The 27,917-nt window shown below is 35.2% G+C and overlaps 1 protein-coding gene across 3 annotated transcripts in view; it reads left to right on the forward strand.

Moving 5' to 3' along the window:
* Nucleotides 1-2,648: 2,648 nt before the first annotated feature.
* LOC149087828 (uncharacterized) overlaps nt 2,649-27,917 on the forward strand; it is a 337,458-nt gene continuing 312,189 nt past the window's right edge. The window contains exon 1 of one of the 3 annotated variants that reach the window (XM_089231745.1): nt 2,649-3,008. In XM_089231745.1, coding sequence (XP_089087871.1) covers nt 2,968-3,008 — 41 coding nt within the window. In that variant the 5' untranslated portion in view covers nt 2,649-2,967. Of the gene's footprint in view, nt 3,009-26,738; nt 26,921-27,917 lie in introns of those variants that run through there. The other 2 variants (XM_089231740.1, XM_089231739.1) reach the window with 2 other exon arrangements.

Raw genomic sequence — 27,917 nt, forward strand, 5'->3', positions numbered from 1 at the left:
GGGCATTTTGCCTGTTGTGGCGTTATATTTGTATTTGTATGATAAATGAAATACTTTTAATTGAGATTTTGTTTGAATGGAAATGTAAAACTTTTCAACGAGTAATTCTTCATATAAATTTATCAACACGTTATATAATTATAATTGCATCCATATTATGTTTTATACGGAAGATCAGAGGATCTGTGAACAATTGAAAATGAGTCAATGAATTCTTTGACATTGAACTAAAAAAAATGAATTTTTTAAAATCTTTTTCTTTTCGATAGTTATAAATAACGCAATAATTATTTTTATAATTATTATATAATATTTTTCAATGATAAAAAAATAAAAGAAAACGAAAAAATAACTGCCATCGACTACTCAGCAGATTAGTTAACGAAAATTGTTATATAACTAATCAATACACGTCTGGGTACTGCTGCGTTAGCGCGATCGGTAGAGACGTGGTGTGAGATACATATATGTATCGAAGATTATCCCTAGACGGTCTGGTTTCAAATCCGAGCTACGCCACACAATCATACATTTCTTCTCTTCCGCTTCTTCGAATAGCGCCATCTATCTTCTGAAAAACGAACTATTTGCAAATGGTAATTTTTCGACGTCATTTTTGGTTTCCAAAATGGACATAATGACCATTTTATCACGTCGTGTTTGAGATATGTTATGACTTCCAAAAAACGTTTTTATTGACGTCAGGAGACAACTTGGGTATAGGAATGTGTGGTATGATGTAAATAGTTTAAATAATTTTTATAAAATTGGTCTCCACTGTAATTTAACCCCTTGCTGCTGAGCTGAGATGAATGTAACTTAATTCGCCGGTCCCGCGGCACAATTTTTGATGGCCGTTTTACCGGTCTTATCAGTGGGCACAAAAAGTATTTGGCCTATATCGTGATGTAAGGGTGTGTATGGTGAAGTGTGAGTGTATTTGTATGTGTAAAAATTTAGTCAAAATCGGGACTTTAAGCTCATTTCTCAGATTTTTGCAGGTAAAATGCCATGTCCACAACTGAAAGAGAATTTTCATGAGTCACTATATATAATTATGCACTAAAAATGGTCAGGTTTGTAACTCATTCGTCTGAAAGCAGTCTGATGGAACATGAGGAAAAGCATGCACGATGTTGTTGAGCATGAAAAAAACTCTGAAGGACCTCTTGAGGACCGTTAAAAATAATTAAATAACCCCTTGCTAGTGTCACCCGACTAGTTTGGAATGCCCGAAGTCAGTTCGGGCAGGAGAAAAATCAATGTTTCTCTATTCCGTTGATTCCGAACTGAGTTCGTTTTCCTTTATCAAATGCTTAACGCAATGTAATTCTGTTGAATTACGATATCTCGCCAACCTTGGCGGTGACTTGGCGACAAAAAATATATAGTACTGCCAAGTCAGTTCGTTCGTCATCAGTCTAGATCTGTATAGAGCGTGGACCAAGTCTAGATCTGTACTCGCGGAGACTGGGTTGTGTATGGTGTATGTGCTAAGCGTCATGTAATATTTTTTGTTTCACTTTACTATTAATTAAAGTAATTAAGTATGAAGCACTGCGCATTACCTTGCAAACTCCGTTATCTACTCTGCTACACCTTGCGTCTGTAGAAATCGCAAGAAATTCAGTGTTTTTTCAATAGATGGCGATACCTGTTCCACATTTTTTTTCTTGGAAGTTAAGCGTAATTAGCCATTACCTACTAGGGATACAGGTATGTATGTATGTATCTCTAGGAGATACCGCACCACACAGGGACCTTTGAAGGTTGCTTACGTCATCAACCACCCCTTTTTGAAGATATGATGTATTCTTAGGGTGACCATACGTCCCGTATTTCCCGGGACAGTCTCGGTATTTTTCCTTTTTCTGGCCATCCCGACTTTTTTGCAAAAGTGTCCCGGTTTTTTTCGTTTTTTACATGACGCCTACTTGGATTTTTATTCTTCATTGAAGTCAACGATTGAAATTATTTTTCATCTCATAAATTATATTATGATAATTACAACTATAAATAAGAACATTGATCTCCCGCATTTGTCTTATTGAACGTTTTATTTCGTGGAATTCATTTTAATACACTGCAATTCGCAGTAACACTTCGTTTCCCGCCATTTCGATTTTTCTGTAATTTCAGCTATAGTTGGCAACTTTGTGCACTTTTGACGTCATTCTTGGCGATAATTGGCAATGTCCCGTATTTTCCCGCATTTCTCTGGAGGAAATATGGTCAGCCTATATATTATAAGCTGCTGAGGGGGGGGGTCAGTGTTTTGCTAACGGGGGGGGGTCAAAAATGGCTGAAAATCTGCTTAAGTTATACTTGAATGGCCCCTAAAGAGGTTATTAAGAAACAACAACCAAACCTTGCTTCCCCTTTCCCCTCTAAAACTTACTTTCCTAGTTATTGTTGCAGTAAAAACACACAGATAGCAGCACGTTACATTTTTGAAACATCTTGGACTCTGCTGGAGTGGACAAATGCAGTGAGACAGAAGATTGAACAGAAATTTGTCGAATAAAAAAAATTTGACAAACATTAAATTTGATAAAAGTTTTCGTTAAAAAAAATATTTAAGACATGACTGATATTGTTTTGATATTTTTCGAAAATATTCAATTACAGAATTTAAATCCTTATATAAGGCATTTTACCGTTGGCAGCATATGTAAATTTCAAAAAAGTCCCTCTCTCTCTGTGTATAACCGTCTGAAATTTTTATATTGTGAGGGACAGTATAAATTGCTTTCGAATGGTATTTTGAATAATTTTTTTTTTTTTCTGTGGCTGAGTCGAGAATACTTTCTATTTTATTTTTTCGATAACAGCAGAAGACGCTCAAACATTTTTCTATTCGTATATTTTCGAATAGTGTCTTGTTATTGTTTTTTTTCCCGCTCAAATGAGACGTGAAGGCGAACTTTCGTGCCAAAGTTGAAACTTTCCTCCCGGAAGAAAACAAAAATGGACTTCACCGTGAACACTTCCTGTCCCGAGTCCGGAGCGTAAGTATTTTCAATATACTATTTATTTTTTACGTTGATAACATTTCTATATTGTTTGTATCGGTTATCATGGGGTCCCTCTCCCAACTTGGAGGAGTGAGGCCCACACTAGTGGGACCGGGCGGTCTCCTAGAGATATTTTCAGCGGACCACGGGTCAAAATAAAGCTCAAATGAAAGGGAGCAGATGTGATCGCACCCGGCCGTGAAATTAGATTTTATTACATTGATTAGGTATTAAATTTTAATATAACTGTTTTTTAGAAAGCCAGAACTAGAAATTATTTCGATCTGTTGTTGAATATATTGTGTCGATTCATTAACGAACACATACATGATGCTGGGAAATGCATCCCACCCTGCAATCCTCGAATTGAGACACTGATTTTTGACAGCACCTCAGAATAAGGTTTGTTGTTGGCTCCTTATATAGATTTTCAAAGAAATTTATAATTTTGAACACCACAAAAAATATAAGAAAGATGCCGTCATACCCTGTTATAGAGACAACTCCGCTTAATGCTATAAATTTTCAGTGAACAAATCATCTGTATAGGGATTATAATGTAAAAAAACCTGTTTTAGTGCCAAGTCGTTATAATGTCAACTATTGTTCAGATGTATATGAAATCAACGCGTCATTTTCCAAGAATTGCCACAACATTTCTTCCTCCTTTTTTTTCGAAGGAGATCAGGATTTACCATTTTTCGCTTCACCGTTATCAGTCAGCATAATGATAGTTTGTAGCAAATGACTTGGAGGATGTTGTCGGAGGTGGGGGTGGGGGGTCTTGGAAAGCACATTTAATCTGTGTAGGCACTAAAACAACCAATGTATTGTATGCCCATACTGAGTGAGCCTCTGACCTCGATGCACGAAGGGAGGGTTCATTTTCTAACGAGAGGAATGGAGGAAAAAAACTTGTTGAAATAGCACAAAAGAGACTCTAATGGAAAATACAAACATGTTTCTTTTCCCTGCGACATTTTTACCCAAAGGTAGAGATGTGAGGTTAGAATATTCTCTTGGATATAAAAATTGGAGAATAATCGAGAATATTAATTTTTCTTTTAAATAATTTAAATTTTTTTTACTAATTTTGTTTGTATTATGAAATATAAATCTGTTTTCATTTCCTGAAACACTTAAAACAAAGTAATTTTTGACATAATCCCCCCTCCCAATGGCAACTTTTAGTTTGGTCATGATAAGATGTTTTAAAAGTTTGGTTATGAAAATTTTAGAAACCTCCTTAACATTAAAAAAGTTAACTTTTTAAAAGTTATTTAAAATTAGATAAATTTTCAGAAATTATTTCGAAGCAAAGAGTGAAACTCAAAGTTGATTGACAAAGGAAGCTATTCTTATTATTTCATTATTATTATTGTTATTATAAGCTAAGAAGATGTAGAACTGTTGTTTTCTTCAGTGTAACATACACTTAAATTCTGTATCACTCGTATTATTTGCACAATGTTCAAACTGCACCAGTTTGTTCACGGTTGCCTAGAAAAGTATTTGAATTGTGCATGCTTTTCCTCGTCGTTACATTTTGAGTGCTATCATCTCCCTGGATTTGCTCCATTCAAATCATGTTGGAAGGACTTGTTCTTTCAATATTTAAAAAACAGGAAAATTTGATTATAAAAACCAAAAACCAATGCGGACTAAAAGCAATATACCATTATTTCCCTTCGTTTATTTTGCTTTTGCACACTAAATTCATGCAGAATTACAATAATTTGAAAGGTAAGTGTATGTTTTACTGAGTTTCTATCAAGAAGTATTTTAGTAATTGTACAGTGTTTACAAATTTTTTCATCATAAAATTGAATGTGCATAAAATAGATTATTTTATTTATAGAATAAGACGCTGAGATACACAGTACCTCATAATAAAGTGTGAATTTATGTAATCAAGATTTGCAGAAATGCAGGGGTGGGAACTCTGTGCCAATTGCGCCGCACTGTGCCAAAACTAATATCTTGCGCCATCCTGCTCCAATAGTGTATTTTCGTATTTTTCTGCGCCAAATATCGAAATTTTTTTTTTTTTTTTTTTTTTTTATATATATAAATCAAATTTATTGTTATCATATAACAGTACAAAAAGAAAAAATTTACCAAGGAGTCAATCAAAAAATGACCCATTCTGGTAAATGCTAGTAAAGATTAGTATGGAAAACAGAATAGTCAACTAAAAAAAAAAAAATCAAAATTATTCAAATTAAAATAAAAGTTAATGGCAACAGAGGAGTGCAATTTAAAAACAGTTCTACATGCTGCAACTAAAAATATAATTTTTTTTAGATGTTGGAGTGAAAGCAAAAACGACTAGATGCAGCATGTAGTTAAATTAAACTGTTGCGTTATTTAAGGATTATATGAGCAAGTGAAAAAAAAAACATTAAAACAAATTTTCTATACCATCTAGTGAGAATATGTATTGCTTGACACACCTTTTAAAGGATGATAAATTAGTATTGTGAGTGATTTCTGGTGGTAATGTATTGTAGAATTTTGGGATAAGGTAAGTAAAATGTTTCTTCAACAGTGTTTTATGAGGCAGCGGAAGTGAATATATATTATTTAATCGATTTGAAGATCGAGATGTATTTAAAGGCAAGGAGAATTGACCTTTGAATAGGAGGAGAATAGATTTATAGAAATATAATTGACGTAATGTAAGTATTCCAAGATGTTGATGAAGTTGTATTGATGGTGTAGTAAAGTTATTTGTGATGATTCTAATTATTCTCTTATGGAGGCTGATTATAGGGTAAAGGGTTGAAAGGTAGTCAGAACCCCAGACAGTTAGACCATATAGTAGGAGTGAATGAAACAAGGAATAATAAAGGGTTAATAAAAACGACTGATTCAAATAGGATTTGAGATAGTAAAATTTATAAATTGCTAGTCGTAGTCTTTTTTGCAAGTACTTGATATGACTCTTCCATTTAAGATTGTGATCAATATATACTCCAAGGTATTTAATTGTAGTAACTTGTTCGAGACATGAACAATTACAATCAGAATTAATAGTACAATTGCAATTATGGAAAATTAAATTAGGGTGAAAGTGAGTGTTAGATTGGGAAGAGAAATTTATAAACTTAGTTTTTGATGTATTTATCTGAAGGTCGTTAGCAACAAACCACTTTCAGATTTTAATTAAATCAGTTTTGATTAGGTTAGTAAGAGATTGAAAATCATCAGATGAGTAAAGTAATACTGTGTCATCGGCGAAAGTTATGATATTGCCATTTATGTTTAAATTACATAAATCATTTATGAATATTAAAAATAATAATGGTCCCAATACAGATCCCTGAGGGACGCCTTTCACTATTTCCAATGGGGTGCTAAGGCTATTGTGAATTTTAACTGATTGTGTTCTATGAGTTAAAAAAGAAGCAATTAGATTCAGAGTATTACCTCTGATTCCGATATATGACAACTTATTGAGTAATATATGATGATTCACGCTATCAAATGCTTTTCTTATATCAAGAAATATTGCAATGGTTTTTTTAGATTTATCAATATTTTCAGCGATAAATTTAGTAAATGTTAGTAGAGCAGTTTCTGTGTTTTTATTAGGAAGGAATCCAAACTGGTTGTTAGAAAAGAAACTGAAATGTGATAAGAAAGAAAAAATTCTATTTTTGATAATTGTTTCAAATATTTTTGAGATAGAGGGTAGAACTGAGATTGGTCTGAAGTTGTTAAAATCATTGGGATCTCCAGATTTATAAATAGGTGTTACGATAGCTGATTTTAAAGACCTCGGGAATATACCATTAGTCATACATATATTTATTAAATCTGAGAGAATATTCAAAATATTATATGGTAGAATTTTCAAGACCTTGTTATTGATTGTTTCTGCAAAGGATCCAGAAGTGGGTAATTTTTTAATAATTGTCAAGATTTCATCAGCAGTTGTTGGAAAAAGGTATATTGAGTGAGAATTCGATTTCATGTATTGCTTAAAATCTTCATTTATGTTGATATTGAGTGTGGAAATATTAACAAAATGGGAATTAAAGTTTTGAGCCAGAGAAATAGGATCAGAATCGGAGGAAAACAGTTTATTATGACCATCAGTTTTTTTAATTATACCATCAATGAATCTCCAGCGTTTTGTGGGAGTGTTACATTTTGAAAATTGGTAGGAAAAATATTCAAGTTTAGCAGATTTTATTTTGGATTTGACCAGCTTTACAACATTTTTATAGGCTATATTTAATGGGATATCGAATGGAAATTTTCGTGTTTTATAATACAGTTTTTGCTTAATTTTTGTCAGGTGTCGTAATTCATGAGTGATCCAAGGATTCAGCTGCGATCTATTGTTTTTACAAGTGATATATCTAGCGTGATTGTGTACTATTGTTTCAAGTTTAAGTAAAAATTCTTCAAAATTATTAGAAGAATGAAAAATTGTAATTTTGAAGAAAAATATGAAGTTTCCGATAATCAAGTTTTTTAAACTGACGGTTAGTTAGTTTCGATCTGATAGTTGAAGTGGATATACTAAAACATAGCTTACAAATTATTGCATAATGATCTGTCAAATCAGAGAAAAAAATAGAAGAATATATATCAGAAATATCAGATGAATTCCGTATGAATATGTGATCAAGACATGTGTTTGATCGAGGTCTAGTTATGCCTTCGATATATGGCTGAAATCCTTTACTATACAATAAGTTTAAGTATTCAGTAGTAATATTAGAGTTAGAGTCAAGAAGGTCAATATTGATATCACCAATAATTAGAACATTTTTACATTTGATTCGATCAATAGTAGTTTTCAATTCGTTAATGAAATCAGTAGATAGAAATGAATGAGATCGATAAACAGATAAAATAGTAAACTTCAAAGATTGGTGAAACAATACAACAATCTCAGCTGTTTGCATGGTGATTGAAGTTAAATGTTTTAGGCTTAGGAAATCGTTAACATATACCAGTATACCACCCGAATTATTATATTGTCTACAACAATGAAATATTTCGAATCCGGGAATATTGAAAAAGTTTATTTCGTTGTCAAAAATCCAGACTTCTGAGAGGACTAAAATATGTATGTTTTGAATATTGGTACCTAAAGTTGTTAGCAGTTGATTAAAATTCGATCTAACACTGCGTATATTTATATGGAAAACGTTGAATGAGGAAAATGTAAAGTTAGTATTATTTAAATTTGAATTGCTGGTAGAGAAGTATGTTTTCAGTTCATCCAGGGTGTTCAGGTCAGTGTAGTTTAGATTGGGATTAATAATTAATAAACATTATTTAAGTCATTTACATGAGTAATACTGAACACCCTGGAATCATCGTATTGACGCAAAAATACCTTACCATCTCTGATCCAGCAGTGATTGAAATTCCTCTGTTGCTTGAATTGTTTACAGTGATAATAAACGTTTTTCATATATGGACATAAGTGGCAATTAAAATATACAGGCACCGATTTAAGTCTGTTATCAATTGATGACGTTAACAATTTCTTTGTCTTTGCTTCTTTTAAAAATTTGTCTCTGCTGGATTTCCCATCAAACTGGACAATTATGGGCTTAATTTTGTCCTTTATCTTCGTTGGGACGCGGTGAATGGCTGTGATGGTATTTGACATCTCGGGATCTATTAGAGAAACAATAGTCATTTTCAAATTGTCGATATTTTCCTCTGGTGTCTCTGGCAATCCTTGTATTTCGATGTTGCATCTTCTTGAGTATTGTTGCAGACCACCAATTTCACTTTGTAGTTTTGTGATTTCGGTTTTCAAAACTGAGTTTTCGGATATTATTTCCTGGTGTTTGTTTTGGAGGTCAGCTATTTGAATTTGATATTGATGGTTCTGTTCTGTCAGTGTTAGGAACTGAGTAGAAATGTACGATTTCAGTGCCGTAATTTGGTTTTCGAAAGACTTGTTGATTATGTCAACTATTTGTTTTAGATCGGATGGTAAGTTTTGTAAATATTGTTCATCGCTAGATGGCAAGGCCATTTGGGTATTCACTGAAATTGAGCAATCTGTGTTTTCAGTCACTGTTGGCGGTTGGATGAGCGGAATTGATGATGTAGAGACTAAGGAGTTATCAGCGATTGATGCTGTCGAGGTAGTAGGTGCTGCGTTTGTTGAGATCGAGATATTTGATAGACTTGTGCTGGCGACACCTGATGAAGCTGTGACTGGTGTAATTATTGATGTCGATGTTGTTGTTATAGTCGTTAATGTCGGCATCGATGAAGCTGAAGTTATTGATGGTGCACTATGATTTCCTGAATTTTTGCATGTAAAACAGTACCACGAACTTTCATCTCGTTTGAGTTTTCGGAACGATCTTTCACTTAGCCCACCACAGTAAAAATGAAATATGTTCCTGCATACGACACATGTTAATCCATCATCCATTGTTAGAATATCTTCGGAGCACAACTTACACTTAGACATATTGATGGCTGACTGATAACAGCTACATAGCTCGTGATTAGATAATTAACGTGGGATTTAACTAAAATATTGCACATTAAAAGGATTAGTAACGAACCATGCGAATTAAATATGCTGTAAATTGTATATATTATACGTTTTTAAAGAATGTAACGAAAAAAAAAAAAAAAATTTGTCCTTTTTTTTTTCCCCCTTTTTTTTAGAGGAGAAAAAACAAACACGTGCGTACACCCCAACTACTGTTGCCTTTTATCTGCGACTACTGCGACATGCTTCAGTATGCCCGGAATTTCGGAAAGGACGAAAAAACATTTTTGCTCCTGCTTGCTACGAAACGATTCTTTCCGAGAAGAGATTGTTTTATTCCACTATGCCTAAACTATTGCCTTAAATTATAGGCCCCTCATCGGGCTTTCCATCGTGAAACCCCGATACTGTCCGTGATCGTCGAACTGAAGATGGTTTGCAATGTCTTTCAGCGTCAAAGTGCAAATGCGAGTGTTTCCGTTTAAAAAAAAAGTCGTCACTGGAAGCAGCAGAAATTACTGTAGTCGATCGTCATTGTGTTAAATCCCGATGTTTCGTGAAAAAAAATTTCATTCCGGGAGTAAAAAGTGCATGTCCGCCGAATTACGAATGTTAGTTTAGAAACTTTGGCGAATAACGAGCGTTAAATCGTCAATATCGCCAAATAACGAGTGTCGGATCGCCATTTTCGCCAAATAACGAGTGTCGGATAGCCAATCTCGCCAGATAATGAATGCTGAATCGCCAAACATCGTGTTGATTCTTCCGAAATTCAATTCCATTTTGCAACAAAATCTTTCCAAGTATAAAAAAATTGAAAACTTATAAAAATGTTTTAGCTCATTTGAAGTGCTGCTGTTCAAGGCAGCAAATAGTGCCCTCAGTAAGCAAAAATCATCTTAAATAGATGGGTGCAAAAAATTTTATGACAGCCGCTTTTTCAAACAAGGTGTCAAAAGCCTAAAACACCAAAAACAAAAATCAAGCTGACGAAAAAATGTTTGATATCAAAAGACAGTGCAGTTTTATTTTGAAAAGGGTTGAGGGTTAACGAAAATATTCTTGTTAATTTCACTGTTCTAATTTATAAATATCTGCTCCGAATCCCATATTTTGCTGCTCCAAATCCTGAATTTGCTGCTCTAAAACTGCTCCAAATCCTGAATTTGCTGCTCCAAATCCTGAATCTTGCTGCTCCAAAGTGGACTTAGTCACTTCCCACCCCTGGAAATGCTATTCCGACCATGATCCCATATAACTAACACCGGACTCGTAGTACCAAAATTCTTTGGGACAAGTGCCAGAGCCATTCCAATTCAAACTAATCCTTATAGTATCGCTCGAAATATTGAAGATGGTCACGAAACTGTTTTTGCACCGGCTGCTAAGTTCAGCTCTGAAATTGAACTATGATGGGTGTTTAACGCTTAACTGTCGTGGTGGGGATTTCACAAAGCAGAAAGTTTTGCCTTGATCTTAGACTTGGTGCAAACCTGGAATTTTTTTTCAGAAAACTTGGAATATCACGTTTTATACATGTACCATAGATGAATAAAACTGACAATAAAATGTTGAGGTTTTTTTTTTTCTTATGAAAACTATTTTTTTGTTAGTGTCCCAAAATTTTCCCCATTTTAAAATGTCCACTCTTACTGTAATACAGTACTTTTTACGTATATTATGGTGCTTCGCTTATTGCGATACATCGCGTATTGTGGGGCGTTACGTTTTATGCTGTATTGCAGGGCACGGTAAATAGTGGCACATTGCTATTTTTGGTGCATTGCGTATTGTAATTGCGTAGGCAATGAATCGTGTGCTGTATTGCTTATTCTAATGCATTGCATATTATGGTGCTTTGCTTATGTGATGCATCGCGTATTGTATATAATTATATGTATTGTGTGCATCGCATGCTGTATTGCTTATTGTAGTGCATTGCTGATTGTGGTGCATTGCTAATTGTTATGCATTATAGTGTATCGTGTACTGTACTTCTCATTGCAATGCAGTGCGTATTGTGGCACATTGCGTGTTGGGCTGTATTGCTTATTGTGGTGTACTGCAAATAGTTGTGCATCGCTGATTATAGTGTATTGCTTGCTTATTGTGTTTCAGTGGGTATGGCGTATTGTGGTCCTTATTGCGATGTATAGTGCTTTATTGCGTAGTATTGCTTATTATGGTGTATTGCATATTGTTATGCATTACGTGTTGTAGTGCATCGCGTAATGTATTGCTTATTATAATGCAGTACGCATTGTGGTGTATTGCGTTTTGTGCTGCATTGCATAGTGGTGCTTTGCGTGTTGTGATACACTGTATATAGTGAATCACTACTTAATTTGCTGTATTGCTGATATGGTGGTGCATTGCATATAGTGGTGCATTACTTATTGTGCTGTATTGCCTATCGTGGTGTATCACGTATGTATTGCGGTGGATTGAGTATTCTGTTGTATTTATGATGGCAGTGCATTGCTTATCGAAATCAGAATGGGGAACTGGCAATGAATAACAATTTTGCAGGCATTTGCAGTGCCTGAGGAATATTTTGCTTTATAATTAAAGAAGATGTGACGAGTACTTAGCTCCATTGGAGGAGTTGGGGGGGAGGGGGTTGGCCCCCTTAGTTAGATGTAAAAGTGTAACAAGTGTTGGTGGGAAAAATTGATTCTGTAAGGACTGTGTGATACCTCGGCTAACGAATACTTTGACTTAGGAATTTTCTGGCAAATAAAGATTTTTTTTTCTTGATTTTTCTTCGGCTAACGAATACAGATTTAGCTAACAAAATTTTTGATGGTATGTATGTATGCATGCACTAACATAAAATATTGGCGTTGTGAGCTGAATTTTCACACCAATCATCATTAGAATTGCTGCCACTGGGGTCTGGTATATTCATGCCCATCTCTGAATCTTTTTTTCAGGTGTACCTATGATTCCTTCTGAAACTCTTTTGAACCATTTCATATGAAATAGAAAATGCATTGAAAGGGAAAAAAGAGGAAGCATATGTTTTCAGAGTATGCGTTCTTTCAGTGCGAGACTCATCAAGTTGAACAATCAGAGATTATCTTTTCCATCTGTATTTATCAGACTCAGAAATGAGCTGACCAAATTACGTGTGGATTGGGACACGAACTCCATTGGGCTGTGTCAACATTGACTTTAGTAGACTAAAGCTGGTGTTAGTTGTGTTACATGCTGGGAAATAAAAAGATCAGCATGTCTCATCTTCCTGTATATCCTCATTTATACAATTTTGAAGCTTCATTTTAGCCTTCAATCAGTTTGGCTTTTTATAGCATCTCTTGGTGTTTTAAAAAGCTTATATCTTTAAATTTTTGGCAGAGCTGGAAGGAATCGAACTATTTTCCATAGAAACCTATGGGGAAACCACGTTTTTCTAATGAAGTAATTCCTGAACAAATCATCGTGCAGTATCACTAATATTAAAATAAAATATATCATTATTAAATTTGATTGTCAGTATCGTAGCAACAAAAATCTTTTATCAGTTTCTTAATATTTAAATAAAAAATTAATATTAAAATATAATCAATAATTCAGTATCAATCATTTGAAATTACCAATAATTTTATTTTCAATTAAAAATGGCTATTTTGTTTATAATGATGAATTTTTAAGAGAATTGATATTCTGCCAAGACATTAGGAGAATGTTCGGTGTTCAGCCAAATCACTTCGTCCCATCCCTGGGTCCCTAAAGCAGAATATGCCGAAATCTGCAACATCCGTTGCAGAACAATCGGTGCTACTGCTGTACAATTGAGAAGAATTTTAAAAAAATGTAGAAAATACTATTATATGGGAACTGCAGAACCCCCAAAGCAGAATGTGCCAAAATCTGTGACGGACATCGCAGAACAATTAGCGCTACTGCAGAACAATTTGGAAGAATTTTAAGAAAAAGTGCAAAAAAACACTATTACATGTTTGGGGATTTTTACCGCAGAACATTTCCAGTCAGCTGAAGGCTCGTGGCAGAACAGTGCTAAATACACGCACTCGCGCGCATTGACACACACACATATAGTGTGTGTCAAGGTTCTACTGTATAGTAGTAACAGATTTATGAAAAATAATCAGCTATGTACAGGGTGATTATAATTTAAGTTTTGATTCCCAATAAGTACTGATCAGAATGACTTGAAAATTTGCACGGATACTCCTGAAGCAATGGAAGTTTCTTTTGCAAAAGAAAAGACTGCAAAATGTGCAAGTAGATGATGCTGTACTTGGCCAGCAGTATAATCTATTTTGTGCAACCACATCATTTCGGCACTTCCACAGCATCGGTGTGTGATAGAACTTCTATCAAGATGCACATTGTAATACCAGCAAAGCAGCTGCTGAAGACCCATTTTGACAGGATGCACCTTAACCCTTGCAACTTCTGGCTGTGGGTGTATACTCTGTGTGCTCTAACTTGGGTCCTGATGTAAATAAACCGCTGTACCAATTTTTGATATCACTCCGCATCCTTTATCTCTCTTGGTTGTAATTTTACCCGCCCCTTCATTACGTGTTTCGAACACGTGTGTTTTTTCCTCAAACGTGAGATTGTAAATTTGTAATAAAAAGAATTTTCCTAGAAATTTTTTTTTCACTATTCTCCAAATTTTGTTGAAATAAAAACTGTTGATAACACTAATTAAAATAAAAAGAGGTGTATATATCTGCCAAAAAAAAAATTTGATGAGGTATTCTGTCGTTATCATGGCACATTCCTCAAGAGTTGGGATGACAGGGCTCCAGTCCGGACATTGCCTGCGACAATTCTTGTCATTTTTTTATTTTTTTACACTAAAAGTTTACTATATAGAAGGGCTGTTGAAAGGTTGGTCTGAGGGCCCGCCAAAGATCACAGCCTGGGGGGGGGGGGTCTTGCGGCAGGATATGGGACCATGGTCGTTACGAAAACTTGTGCGAGTTAGTTGTTTATTATTTTACGGCAGATAGTGAGGAAAAAAAATCCATTTTTTTTCTTATTAATTTTTTTTCTTCAGAATTTTACAATTTTATTTCTGAGCTAATTTACGCGGTATGATTTTTGTGGGCCGGATATGCTACAGGGGTGCAAGAGCTGCGCCAATTGCGCCAAACTGCGCCGAAACGGTTCTCTTGCTACATGGTGCGCCAAGACGCCAAATCCCTGCGCATTTGCGCCAATTCTTGTTTCTGGTTCGCGGAGGTACCGCTAATGCACTGTAGTGCGTCAAATACCGATAATTTAGGGAAAAGAAGCATGAAAATCTTGTTCACGGGACGCGTTCTTTCCGAGACACGGAAAAAAAATACGGAGGGAGAAACTTTAATTTTCTTTTCACTTCCCACCATCTACCACAATCGCGTTATGTCGTGACCTTGGAAAGTAGTTCTGCTACCTTGAAGTATAAAGTCCTATACTGTTATTGGTTAACCGGCGGGCTATCAAAGTCCCTGAATGAATATGCCGAATTTTCCGATTTCGGAGACCGTTTTTTCTCCTGCGGGTTATATACTGAAAATTACGGTAATTTCGCGGCCGCCAACCTGCGTTCTAAGACCGCATACATCGAAAAGAGGATTGGTTTACTCGTTAATTTACCGACACTTTTCGAAGATCATTGGAAAAAAATGGGATCTGTTAAAACTCCAGCTAAAATATTCATAGTTTTGTCATCTAGTCACTATGCGGTCGTGTGATTATCGTCGGCAGTTGCCGATCGTGGCAATTTCACATTGCGGAAATCCGGATTTGGTGAAAACAGGGGAGGCTCGAGGAAAACAATTTCTACTCATGCGGAATCTGTTTTTGGCGCTACTGACGGCTTTTTTTTTTGGTAAACAAAGCTTTTCTCACCCTTTCAATTCCATTCGGCACCCCTCCTAGAGCGGCGCCCAATATGGCCGCACGGTCTGCCAATGCATTGGTGGGGGAGGGGGCATGCTCTTAACAATTGTGAATGGAAGGAGTTTGTACTAGGAGCATGTGCTCATTTTACATAACTTCTGTGAGATACCTTTTTTATATTAATGTCCTACCTTTCCAAAACGTGTTGTTGGAGAGAATGAAACGTTTGCACTCCCTCTCGTGCATTGCTGGGATGGTACATTACTCCCTCACGTATTGCTGGGATGTTGCTCAACGTTGTATCACCAACAGAACTATTAATTGTGTGTGATGAATGGGTTGCACTACAATGCAAATAATTACAAGAAGTGAAATCAGTTCAGGGAATAGATAGATATTGGGCAGACATATTCAAACTTTATAACCTTGAAAGCAGCCCAAATGTCAAAATTTTGCCAGTTTTGGTGAAGGCTTTTTTATCTTTAGCACATGGTAACGGAGACAGTGAAAGAGAGTTCATTGTTAACAAATAAATAAAAGTCTGTTCGAACATTGAAAAATCTGTCCATCTAATGCTTTAATGGAATAAGACATAAAATCTTATGTTCAAGGGCATGAAATATTTGAAAAAAAATTGCCATTGAGATGCTGAACTTCTGAAAGTGACTCGTGATTTGTAATCTATTAACATGCTATTAGGTTGAGAAATTGTTTAAATAAATAAGGTATTCATATTTTTCTCGCTTTTTGCATTTTGCTTTTAAATTTAATAATTTCTTTAAATTTTGTGAGAAGCTAATTTTTTTTTTTACGAAAACCCTTATTATACCCTGCACGCACTTTTCTTGCTATATCAGGATGAATAAGATTTTGGTGTTCAAGCAGCAGAAATTCTTGTTGCCAAGGTTTTTAGTATGCATGTTGCTTAATTTGAAAAGAGTCTGATAATTTTTATTCGTCATTTCAGTAATGCATGTTTCAGTAGTGACAGATACGATAATTCAGAAAAAATTTAAATGGATTTTAATTTGTGAAGGAAATTTATTTAGAATTATTTGTTTCAACCATTTTTGGCAAAACCTTTGGCATTTCACAGAAAAATTACTCCTTATATTGCAGATATAGTTAGTTTTTAGTTCTGCTCCATTTTCAAAATTTCTGCTCCAAAAATGAAATTTGCTGCTCCGAAATAGATGAGGGGCGCTTGCACCCCTGATGCTACCAATTATACACAATTTTTTTTGCTTTCAATCTCATAGCCAGAACACACGGTGGACAACATATTTAACATTTCTTAAGTAAGGTGTAGTTATTTGTTCAATTACTTTGTTTTTGTGATGTTTCCATGAATTATGAAATTTTGCCATGACTGGCTATTATTTCCGTTCTGCGAGCAAATTTCCCATATGTTGGATGATGTCATTAATTTTACATTTTTAAGTATTTTTTCCCCTTTATCAAATAAAATTGCATTTTTCAGGAATAATCATGTCAATTTTCAAGTCATTTTGACAATCATTCTTTTTTTAGTGTTTTGAAATCAGAACCTTAGTTATAATCACCCTGTATATCGTAAATCATTGCTAATTAATCTGCATTATTTATGCTTCATTAAATACATCATATTCACCTAATTTTTATTACTTTTTGCAAAATGGGTTCCTAATTAAGCATACTGAAAGTAACTGGAGAAAAACCTTTATATATTATATGATTAATAATAACATTAAAAGAATTTTCAAACACACAGTAATCCATTGAGTTAAGCAAAAAATAATTAAATTTCAAAAGTTGGTTTTTGTTAAAATGTAAGAAATATTTATTGATTAATTAGTATGGGAATATTGTTAATTACATTAATAACCATTTTATTTTAGTTAATTATTAGAAGTTTGAATGATTTTTCCGAAATTTCATTGTTTTTAATGTTAATACTATTTAAACCAAAAACCAGTTTTTGTTTTTTTTCAAAAAACTTTTTTTTTTTTGAAAAAAGTTGCAAGGGTTAAGGTCAAATGAACTGACGGCCGGCCAGGTTTCGTGCCATCCTGTTATTGTCAAAATGGGTCTTCAGCAGCTGCTTTGCTGGTATTGCAATGTGTAGAGATGTAAAATTCTCGATAATAATCTTTTTGGAGAATATTCTCATCTAGGAGAATATTCGAGAATGTTCTCTGGTAGGACTACTATTATAAATAACTTGAGAGAATATTCTTATAAGTTCTTGATAAGAATATTCTCCTGTTATTTATAATATAGTTACATATAATATTCTTGAAAATATACTCTGGAAGGACTAGTTTCATAAATTACTGGGGAATATTTTTATAGAAAATAATGAGAATTATTCGGAAGTTATTAATAATAGTTCTTCCAGAGAATATTCTCCTTGATGAGAATATTCTTCAGTTACCGAAATCTTTCCAGAGAATATTATCAAGAATATATGTAATGGCATGTATTATAATGAATAATCTCGATATAAATAACTTGAGAATAATTGTTATTTTTGATAAGAATATTCTCTAGTAACTTCTAACAGTAGTCCTTTGAGAGAATATTCTTGAAAATATTCTGTCCTAGTCTCTCTTCCCTGCAAGAAGATGGGCATTTGAAGTTTGTAGACTACAATATTAAAGTTTGAAAGCAAGAAAGTTAAACCAACAAGGCTGAATTGCACAACTTTTAAAGAAATGTGAGTGATGCCGAATTTAAGTGTATGTGCATTGAAGAAAACAACAGTTCTGTATCTTCTTAGAATAAAGCTGATTATGTAAGAATATCTTCTTTTATCAAACAACTTTGGTTTAATTTCTTTTGTTTTGAACTTATTTCTGAAAATTTATCTAATTTAGATTAAGCTTAAAAATTTTTAAAAAGTTTCTAAAACTCTTTATAACTAAACTTTTGAAACCTCTCATCGTGATCTGGAGTCAAACCTCTCATCAAACTAAAAGTTGTCATTGGGGGTGATTATACCAAAAATTGTTTTGTTGTAAATGTTTCAGGTAATGAAAACTGATTTATATTTCACAAAATTAGTAAAAAAATTTAAATTATTTAAAAGAAAAATGAATATATTCTAGATTATTCTCAAATTTTTACATCCAGGAGAATATTCTAACCTCACATCTCTACCTTTGGGTAAAAATGTCGCAGGGAAAAGAAACATGTTTGTATTTTCCATTAGAGTCTCTTTTGTGCTATTTCAACAAGTTTTTTTCCTCCATTCCTCTCGTTAGAAAATGAACCCTCCCTTCGTGCATCGAGGTCAGAGGCTCACTCAGTATGGGCATACAATACATTGGTTGTTTTAGTGCCTACACAGATGATGTGCCGAAATGAGTGCCGAAATGATGTGGTTGCACAAAATAGATTATACTGCTGACCAAGTACAGCATCATCTACTTGCACATTTTGCACTTTTTTTTTTCCTTTTGCGAAAGAAACTTCCATTGCTTCAGGAATATCCATGCAAATTTTCAAGTCATTCTGACCAGTACTTATTGTATAGTTTTGGAATCAAAACTTTAATTATAATCACCCTATATATAGCTGATTTTTCATAAATCTGTTACTACTATACATTAAGGCCTGTTTACACGAGGCAAGTGCTTTAGTTGGCAATTTAATTTTAAGTTGCCAAGTACGATATGATGTATGCAGACGATAAGGGCTGTTTACACGGCTTTAGTTGGCAAGTGCGCAAGTGATTTAGTTGGTAAGTGAATATGCGCCAGTGGGCGTGACCTGCCGCGCTGGAGGGGTCTTTTTGCTCTCTCACAGAGGGGTTTATTTTGATCTCAAGCGTGAACCTGTTCATGCTCCGTTGTCTTCTGAACTGAAGTTTCGCTAGAATTCCGTGGAAATATTGGATGGTGAGGTGGCCAGAGGACACAACCTTCAAGTTTGTTGAAAAATATCTTCGCCATGAATGTTTGTTGAACTATAGAAATGAAAATTACCTTAACAAACAAGCTAAAAATTATTCGATGTTGGAAAAAACTATGGAATATTCTGTCGACGTGATGTCAGGAGTTGAAAAAATTTGAAGATTCAAAAATATATATCAGGTGTGGAGGATTTATATATTAAAAACTGGTTGGGGGTTTCGAATATGTCTCTCGTTCAGAACGAATTTGCTGCCATCTGTTGTGAAAATACATGATCAAATATTTAACATAAAGATATCATCTCTATAGATTAAATGAAAAAATAATTTCGAAAATTTGGAAATAATATTTGTTTAATGAGAATTTTTATTATTTAATTTTTAACCCTTAGAATTTCCTACGAATCTTCTCCCATATTTTCAGCTTACGTAATTCATATATAATTTATCTCCTCTTTAACTTCGATTAAAATATCATATAATCGATATTTAAAACTTAGAGAAGAAATAGAGAAATCTTATATTTCTTCTCGATGACTTACATAAGTTTATATGTTGTGTATTCTTTTTTCCCCTCTTGGGAAAGTGAATGAATTTACTGGTTGGAACCACAGAAAACCAACTTCAGCCGACCACCACTCCGGGTTCGAACCCCACAGTGGTGGTCGGCTGAAGTTGGTTTTCTGTGGTTCCCAACTTCAAGGCGCAAATGCGAGCCGATCCCCCCATTAAAAAGTCTCGCCACAGAGAGCAACAGTCCTACAACGATAAATAATTCAATCATAACACTTCACTCACTGTTAGAAAAACTGGGGGCAGATGACAGTACTACACATAACAAGCATTACACAGAAACAAACTTTACGTCAGGTTGCACTACACGTACACGCACATAACCGCATGTACCGATTCGTTGGGGGGTTCCGCGGGGGGGGGGGGGGAGTTTCATGTGTGATGTAGCAGTAGTAGGTAGGGCCTCCAAAAAATGGCTCGGGGATCCATGAGGTTCATAAGTCAGCCACCTCGTTGGGCAATTTGCCTGTTGTGGCGTTGTATTTGTATTTGTATATGATATTTTTTTTTTAAGAATATAATGTGGCTGAGTATTCATAAGTTCTACCTGATCATCTTCATCCAGCGTTACGAAAGCTATGAGCTTTAAAAAAAGCACCTCTCTCAATGCCAGATAAATAAAAAATTACTATTATTCTCCCGCGCGTTGTGCGTCTCTCTCTCCCCGTGGATTTGAGTAGACTGAAGCGCGCATGCTACCTCCGTAAAAATTATCCAATGAGCGTCTACTTACCACTTATCGTGTGGACACTCAAGAAGAATCGGTAAGTTACAATTAAGTTACCAACTAAAGCATTTGCCTTGTGTAAACAGGCCTGTAGAACCTTGATTAACTGGACTTAACCATGAAAGTATAAAAGAAAACTGTTGAATATTAAGACTGGGTGATATACTGTACGAGATGTGCTGCTACTTATGGGGAAGAAAATTAAATGTCTGTGAGGTAATGTGTAACTACTAGTCTTTGTCCTTTAAGGACAGCTGGTGTCTTTATTGGATTATAGGACCACCTTCCCCTAACATGATGGTGTCACTACTGTTGCTGCTTCTTTGTGAAGGGAAAAAGAAACCCCATGAGACACCCCCCCCCCCCCCGCCATACACCACTACATGTAGATGTGTGATGCTATCCTTATTCATGAATTTGCTAAAGATAGAGCATCAGAATGTAGCGACGGGTTAGAAAATATGGTGAAAATGAGAAATTTTGGCTTCTGTATATAACTTTAAATAACTAAGATACTTCATATGAAAATATATATATATATATATATTCAGGCCACTTTTTTTTTTTTATGAGACTTTTTGAAAAAAACCACTTATACCATCTTATGCCATTTGAAGATATACCATCAAAATGCACCCCAAGAATATATAATGTGGTAAAAATGAAACATTTTGGCTAATAATGAACCAATATATTTTTCAAGGAAAAAATTATATTTATGCCACTTTTATTTGATTTTTTGAAAAAAAAACATTTGGTTAAAACCAAGGTTTAAACCAAAACAACCCTGATTTTTGGAAGGAAAAGTGAGACAATGGTGTCGTGATTTTGAGAAAGGCCGTTCACAATGAGCAGAGGAGTGGCAGACCTAGTGTCCAGACTGACGATCTCGTTTAGCGTGTGAATGCAAAAGTCAAAGAAAATCGTCACTTTAAGATAACCAACCTTTCACTAGAAGTTTCTAGGACAACATTGTTGAGAATCGTGACTGAAACTCTAAGTTAGGGGTCTTCAACCCATGGCCCGCTGTCGATATTTAGGTGGCCTGCCAAAACATTTCAATCGATGGATGCAGTGTTATTCAAAAATAGGGTAAAACGACGATTTCGGCGAAAAAAAGTCACCCAGTTCATATAGACCTATAACAAGAACAGGCTGATCAGTGTGCAGTATTTAGCTTCTTAATAAGGCTTTAACGCAAAAGAAACCATGCCATACACTTCACCATAAATAACTTCGAGTACATTCTATCCTCCTTGAGTGGGAGAAAGCAGAAATGAACAGAATTTCCATGGTATCGTATTTCTCAGGTGCATGGTTGGGAAAGGAGATTTGTTACGATTTATAGACGATAGATGGCGCGGTTTTTTTATCGCGGTCTTCTGTTGGCAACAGGAGTTGATGCCGGTTTCGATTTATCGGAGAGGGGTGCGATTGGTGAGAACATTCTGAAAGGTCCCGCCCCCTCCAGTGTGGTTCCCACACCAGAGTCAGTTGTGATTGAACTTTGCGAGAAAGTTGTTAGCTCTCTGATTAGGTTGTAAATACGTGTAAATTGCTGTTCTGTAAATAAATCTGTTTGTCCATCGAACTGATGTCTTTGATGGGCCAGATGAAATCAGACATCGAAGAAAAGATCCAGGCCACGAGCGCCGCCGTTTTATCACCTCCATCAGAGAGCTGAAAGATCTCCTGAAAAGTGCCAAAGATGACCATGAAAACCAGAGAGACAAGTCGTTGGAAAGCTGGAAATGCCACGAAAAAGGCTACCTGCGGAGCGTATGCTCAGTCGCAGCTACCGATACGAAAGATGCGCCATGCTGAGTGTATCACGTCACCACGGACTCCACGTAAGAGGCGAGATTGATGGACTGCCGTGTAGGATGGTCATCGACACCGAAGCCAATGTGAGCATCGACACCGAAGCCAATGTGAGCATCGTCAAGACGAACCTGGCTCGGAAATTCCAGCAACGACTTCTCTATGTACCACCATCGTTAACGCTGCAGACAGTCACGGGAGAGAAAATGGCTGTGCGTGGAAAACAAAGTCTCAGTGAAGTTCGCCACGGTCACATACCAACACACCGTCTTCATGGAAGGCATAAGGCCCCTTTCACACGGAGCGGATGCGGAAGCGGGTCCGCATACCCTTTCACACGAGCACTTTAGGCACACGAGCACTTTAGGTTGAAATTCGTGCATAAAAACTATTTTTTCGCAATTTTTGTAATTATTTTTCTCCTTCACCCCTGATTCAGTGGCCATAGGCAGCCTAGTGGCATTCTTTGGTGGTTTAGTCTAGAGCCACATAGAATATGGGAATAAAGATGTCTTAATTCCGATCCTCACAAGTAGTGGATGGGAGAAAATGTCTTCAAATATTTTCAAAACATTTTGAAAAAAAAAATCCGTCTTTCCGGAAAAATATGAAAGAAAAATTCCAAAAACATCCAATGTTCGAAAAATCCAATCCAAAAACATCCAAAACATTCGATGTTCCTAAAAACAAAATTCAGGAGATATCAAAGAATTTGCAAGTAGAAAAAAAGGGGAGGGGTGGGAACGTTCAAAATGTCTGTGCTTAGAATTGTGATGTGAATATTTCTGTCTTAGGCCGGGATTACAGTATAAAAGTTTTATAAAAGTTAGTTTATAAAACTTGAAAAATGCAACCGATAGGCCGATCAGTTAAGTTCGCTCGAATGTAACAGATGTGTTTATTGGTTACATTTTTCAAGTTTTATAGTGTAATACCAGCCTTAGGCCGGGATTACACTATAAAAGTTTTGTAAAAGCTCTTTGATAAAACGTGAAAAATTCAACCAATATTATCTTATTGGTTGAATTTTTTTAATACAAAATGTGTGTGTGTGTGCACCGGTTGCATTTTCTTGAATGCAACCGATGCGCCTATTGGTTGAATTTTTCAACTTTCATAAAAGTTCTTTTATAAAACTTTATAGTATAATCCCGGCCGGATTACACTATAAAAATTTTATAACAATTATTTAAAAAAAAGCAACTAATAAATTTATTAGTTGCTTTTTTCAAGTTTTATAAAATAACTTTCATAAACCTTTTTATAGTGAAATCCCATCCTTAGATTAGTTCCTCAACTAAGTTTTCAGTTTATAGACTGAATATCGAGTACAATAAACTTGTAGGGGTATGCGGGTCCGGACGTCGTCCGCATGTGTCAAAACCTAAGTGCGGGCTCCGCATCCGCACATAGAAGTTTTGACAATAGGTTTATTCGGAGCTGTTCAGACGATGCGGATGCGGAGCGAATTCGTCCGCATCTTTGGCTACTTTTTGAAGGTGATTTTTCACGGAATTTTTTTAATTATTTGCCATAAATACCCTTAAAAACACCATATGATGGTCCCTGTTCATTAATATAATGTAACTACATACGTCTATCCCTCCGTTTCCTTCTGAGATGGAGATATAGCAACTTTAACTGCCTTTTGTCCATATTTCACAATTTTATATAATAAAACCTGCCAACTACGGCCACTGACGGGACCAAAACTATAAGCCATTACGAATATTTAATTGACTACATACTTTAATAACTTTAAAATTTAATTTAAAAATTTTAATTTTTTTCTTTTTAAATTTTTAAAATTATTTAAAAATATAAATATCTGACATTATTTTAAATATTTGTTATGTTTTTAAATTTTTAATCTGTTAATTTTTTTAAACTTTAAAAAAAATACTTTTATTAAACAACGTTATCCACGTACGGTGTTCACTCAGGGCCGTTTGAAGACCCTAGCACTTGAATATTTTTTGGTGGTTCCCCGGATACCTACAAGTATATTTTACTCAATATTTAGTCTGTAAACTTAAAAAAATGAAATTTTATATTTCAGTAGTGACTAATCTAAGGATGGGATTTCACTCTAAAAGGTTTATGAAAGTTATTTTATAAAACTTGAAAAAAGCAACTAATAAATTGCAAGTGCAACCCACAAATTTATTAGTTGCTTTTTTAAAAGAATTATTATAAAATTTTTATAGTGTAATCCGGACTTGAGGCCGGGATTATACTATAAAGTTTTGTAAAAGATCTTTTATAAAAGTTGAAAAATTCAACCAATAGGCGCATCTGTTGCATTCAAGCAAATGCAACCGGTGATCTTAATGGTTGAATTTTTCACGTTTTATCAAAGAGCTTTTACAAAACTTTTATAGTGTAATCCCCGCCTAAGACAGAATTGTGATGTGAATATTTCTAAGCACAGACATTTTGAAAGTCCCAACCCCTCCTTTTTTTTATACTTGCAAATTCTTTGATATTTGCTGAAAATAAATAAATAAATATATATATATTTGTTGTTGTTGTTGTTTGTGTTGTTGTTTTTGTTGTTTTTGTTTGTGTTGTTGTTTTTGTTGTTGTTTGTTTTTGTTTGTGTTGTTGTTTTTGTTGTTGTTTGTTTTTGTTTGTTGTTGTTGTTTTTTGAACATCGAATGTTTTGGATTGGATTTTTCGAACATTGGATGTGTTTTTGGAATTTTCTTTCATATTTTTCCGAAAAGACAGATTTTTTTTTTTTCAAAATTTTTTTGAAAATGCGGAATGGAGGCATCTTTAGGCTCAATGATAAAAACCACCAAAGAATGCCTCTAGGCTGCCTATGGGCACTGAATCAGGGGTGAAGGAGAAAAATAATTACAAAAATTGGGAAAAAACAGTTTTTATGCACGAATTTCGAACTAAAGATGCGGGCGATTCGTTCGCATCTTCAGCGCTCGTTTGAAAGGGTATGCGGACCCGCATCCGCTCCGTGTGAAAGGGGCCTAAGGGATCCGTGCATCATCGGAGCGGACTTCTTGAGCAAACACAATTCTTCCTTGGACATGAAGAATAACCAGTTGCACACGCCGAAGGAACGTATTGCCCTGCTCGGATGTGGCCGTAATAAAGCACCTCCAAGGAAAGTGATGGACATTCCAGGAACGGAAAAAGAGTGCATCGCCGATGCAGAGATTTTATTGCCAGTTTTATTTATTTGTGGCATATATATATAAAATGTGATTTTTGAAGTTTTTTGATAAGAAAAATTCCAAATTTACACCGAATCTTTGTTTAACACTTTTTTTTTTTTAAGCTTGGACAGTCAGATTTTGAGGTTTTGCTGCAAAAAAAATTAGATACCATCGGAAACGGTTTGTACTTTTTTTTTTGGGAACGACTTCTTTGGGAGTTATCTTTCTTCTGTTTAACATATGTTAACATATCGAGTAGCCTAGCTGATGTGTTTGAAGGTTGTGGTTTTTTTTGGTGGACCAGAAGTGTTTTGACAAATGTAGTTTAATTGAATTTTGAAGTAATTTAGTTCTTACTTCAAGAACTAATGATAAACACTCGTAAACTTAATTAAGGAATTTCTGTGAACTATTTTTTTTTTTTTTTTTTTTTTTCGGAACAGCGTACTTGAGGCTTTGAGGCTACTGATCCAACTGATTTGCTCAACTTCGTGGTCTCGAAGACTATGAAATATTTCATTAGCATTACAATAAATATATAGGAATTGGAGAAATGTCCGTTATTTGTTTGGGTTCTCCATGGTAGTAAGGCCGTAACGAAGCTTTTTGTGGGATGGAGGGGGCAAACATGATTTTGCCGCCTCTACCACTGCAAAATTCAAAGATTTTTAAATGGTATTTTTGTTCTCTCCCCTAGAATTTATGGCCCGGGGCAGTTGTCTCCTTTTCCCCTCTAGTTCCAGCCCTGTTCTTTTATCCATTAAAGGTTTCGCGCGTAACGTTGGAAACCTCTGACCTATACCGTTCAATTTACCATATAACATATTTAAAAAAAAAATGAGTGCGCGCTCTTTCGAGATTCACCATGCCATCGCATAATCGTTTCATTCATTTTGCTACTGTAACCCCCCTTTTGAACCATACTGGATGGTTCCTCATCGTCTAGTGTTCCTCGGGTTCGTGATGGCATTGTTCCAACCATTATGCCGAAAACACATCCTTTCTCTGTGTGTGTAATACTCACTGTCGTTGGGGGGGGGGGGAAGAGTGGAAGAGGAAGAAAACAACACATTTTATAATTAACCATGCCAACGAGAGGATAAACAGAGACAACGGGTTGAAAAAAAAATGCCCCTGATTGAATCGGCACATGTGAGTGAAGTTGTTCATCCCCAATTCTCAAATATTCTTTCAGTAGCTCATCGGTTCTCGTGAGTTTTATGTGAATAACTACTCTTTCCCGCTGTGTTTATTGCCCAGTATGAGTAATTATTTAGTTTTCTAATCGATGCTGTCTTCCTTAGTGTCATTCGCGTTTCTTAAATTACTTCAAATGTTCAAGATAAGTGCCGTTCGACTTTTCCAGCAAGGGTATGACTTCACCTTTTACTTATTACTGTATATATATGTTTTTTAAATCCGAAGAGCTACCTTCCTGAGTAGCTTGGCCAGGAAATCTCGCTACTCAGAGTATTTTCAGTAAGGGGAGAGGGAGGGTCACCTTAGAGTGCATGTTCTGGTAATAGAAAGGGAAAATACACGCACGTTCACTTTACGTTCAACAGCTGAGAGGCAATATACAGTTTATTCCCCTTATAACGTTTTCAAAAAAGTCGTGAAAAAACGTCCCATGTGTACTAACATTTATTAGACGGCGTAGCTTTTAAGGTGGTTTCGAAATTTCAATCTCTTGATTGCGGGGGGGGGGCGGCGGCATCATTATTTTATTCCAAATCTCTAATTTGATTGGCATTTCTTTTCAAAACGACGAATAGAAGTTACCAATGCATGAATCGCATAAGCCACTCGTTACTTATTTTACGTAGAAGAAGATGATAGTTGTAGGAGATCGAAATTCTCCTCCGCTTCTTGGAAAATATTTACTATAGCTCTTCTGGATAACTCGTCGCAAAAATAAATTTATTTGTACTCATACCCGCACTGGTTGGTGTCTCTTCATTTCCGTGTTGTCCTACTTAGAGCGTGATTCAGTTTCTTTGAAACTGTTTTTCTGCTGGTAATTATTCTCTCATCTGTCGTCATTATCGTCCCAAACAACACCAATCACCTGCTTGCGGGGTAAAAAATCCAAAAAGTGATACTAAAAGTGAATTATACACCTAGTGGTTCATTCTTATCGTTGTCTAATAGCCAATTCCTAAATCATCTTAGAGGAAACCTCAAATTATGAAATGAGTCACAGCATTTGAATGTATATATATCATCTTAGAAGGCGTTAGAGTTTATGAAAGTCACAAAATTTGAATTTTTAGGCTGTCCCTGCCAGGTCTTGGCTAGTCCAGGTGACCATGGCGACTAAAAAATTGAAAAAAATTGCTACTCAAAGAATGCGTAAAATTTTCAATGT

Source organism: Pholcus phalangioides, unplaced genomic scaffold (assembly GCF_987345545.1).
Source record: "Pholcus phalangioides strain wild (caught in Gottingen) unplaced genomic scaffold, Ppha-v1.0 ptg000004l_1, whole genome shotgun sequence".
Classification (NCBI taxonomy): Eukaryota; Metazoa; Arthropoda; class Arachnida; order Araneae; family Pholcidae; genus Pholcus; species Pholcus phalangioides.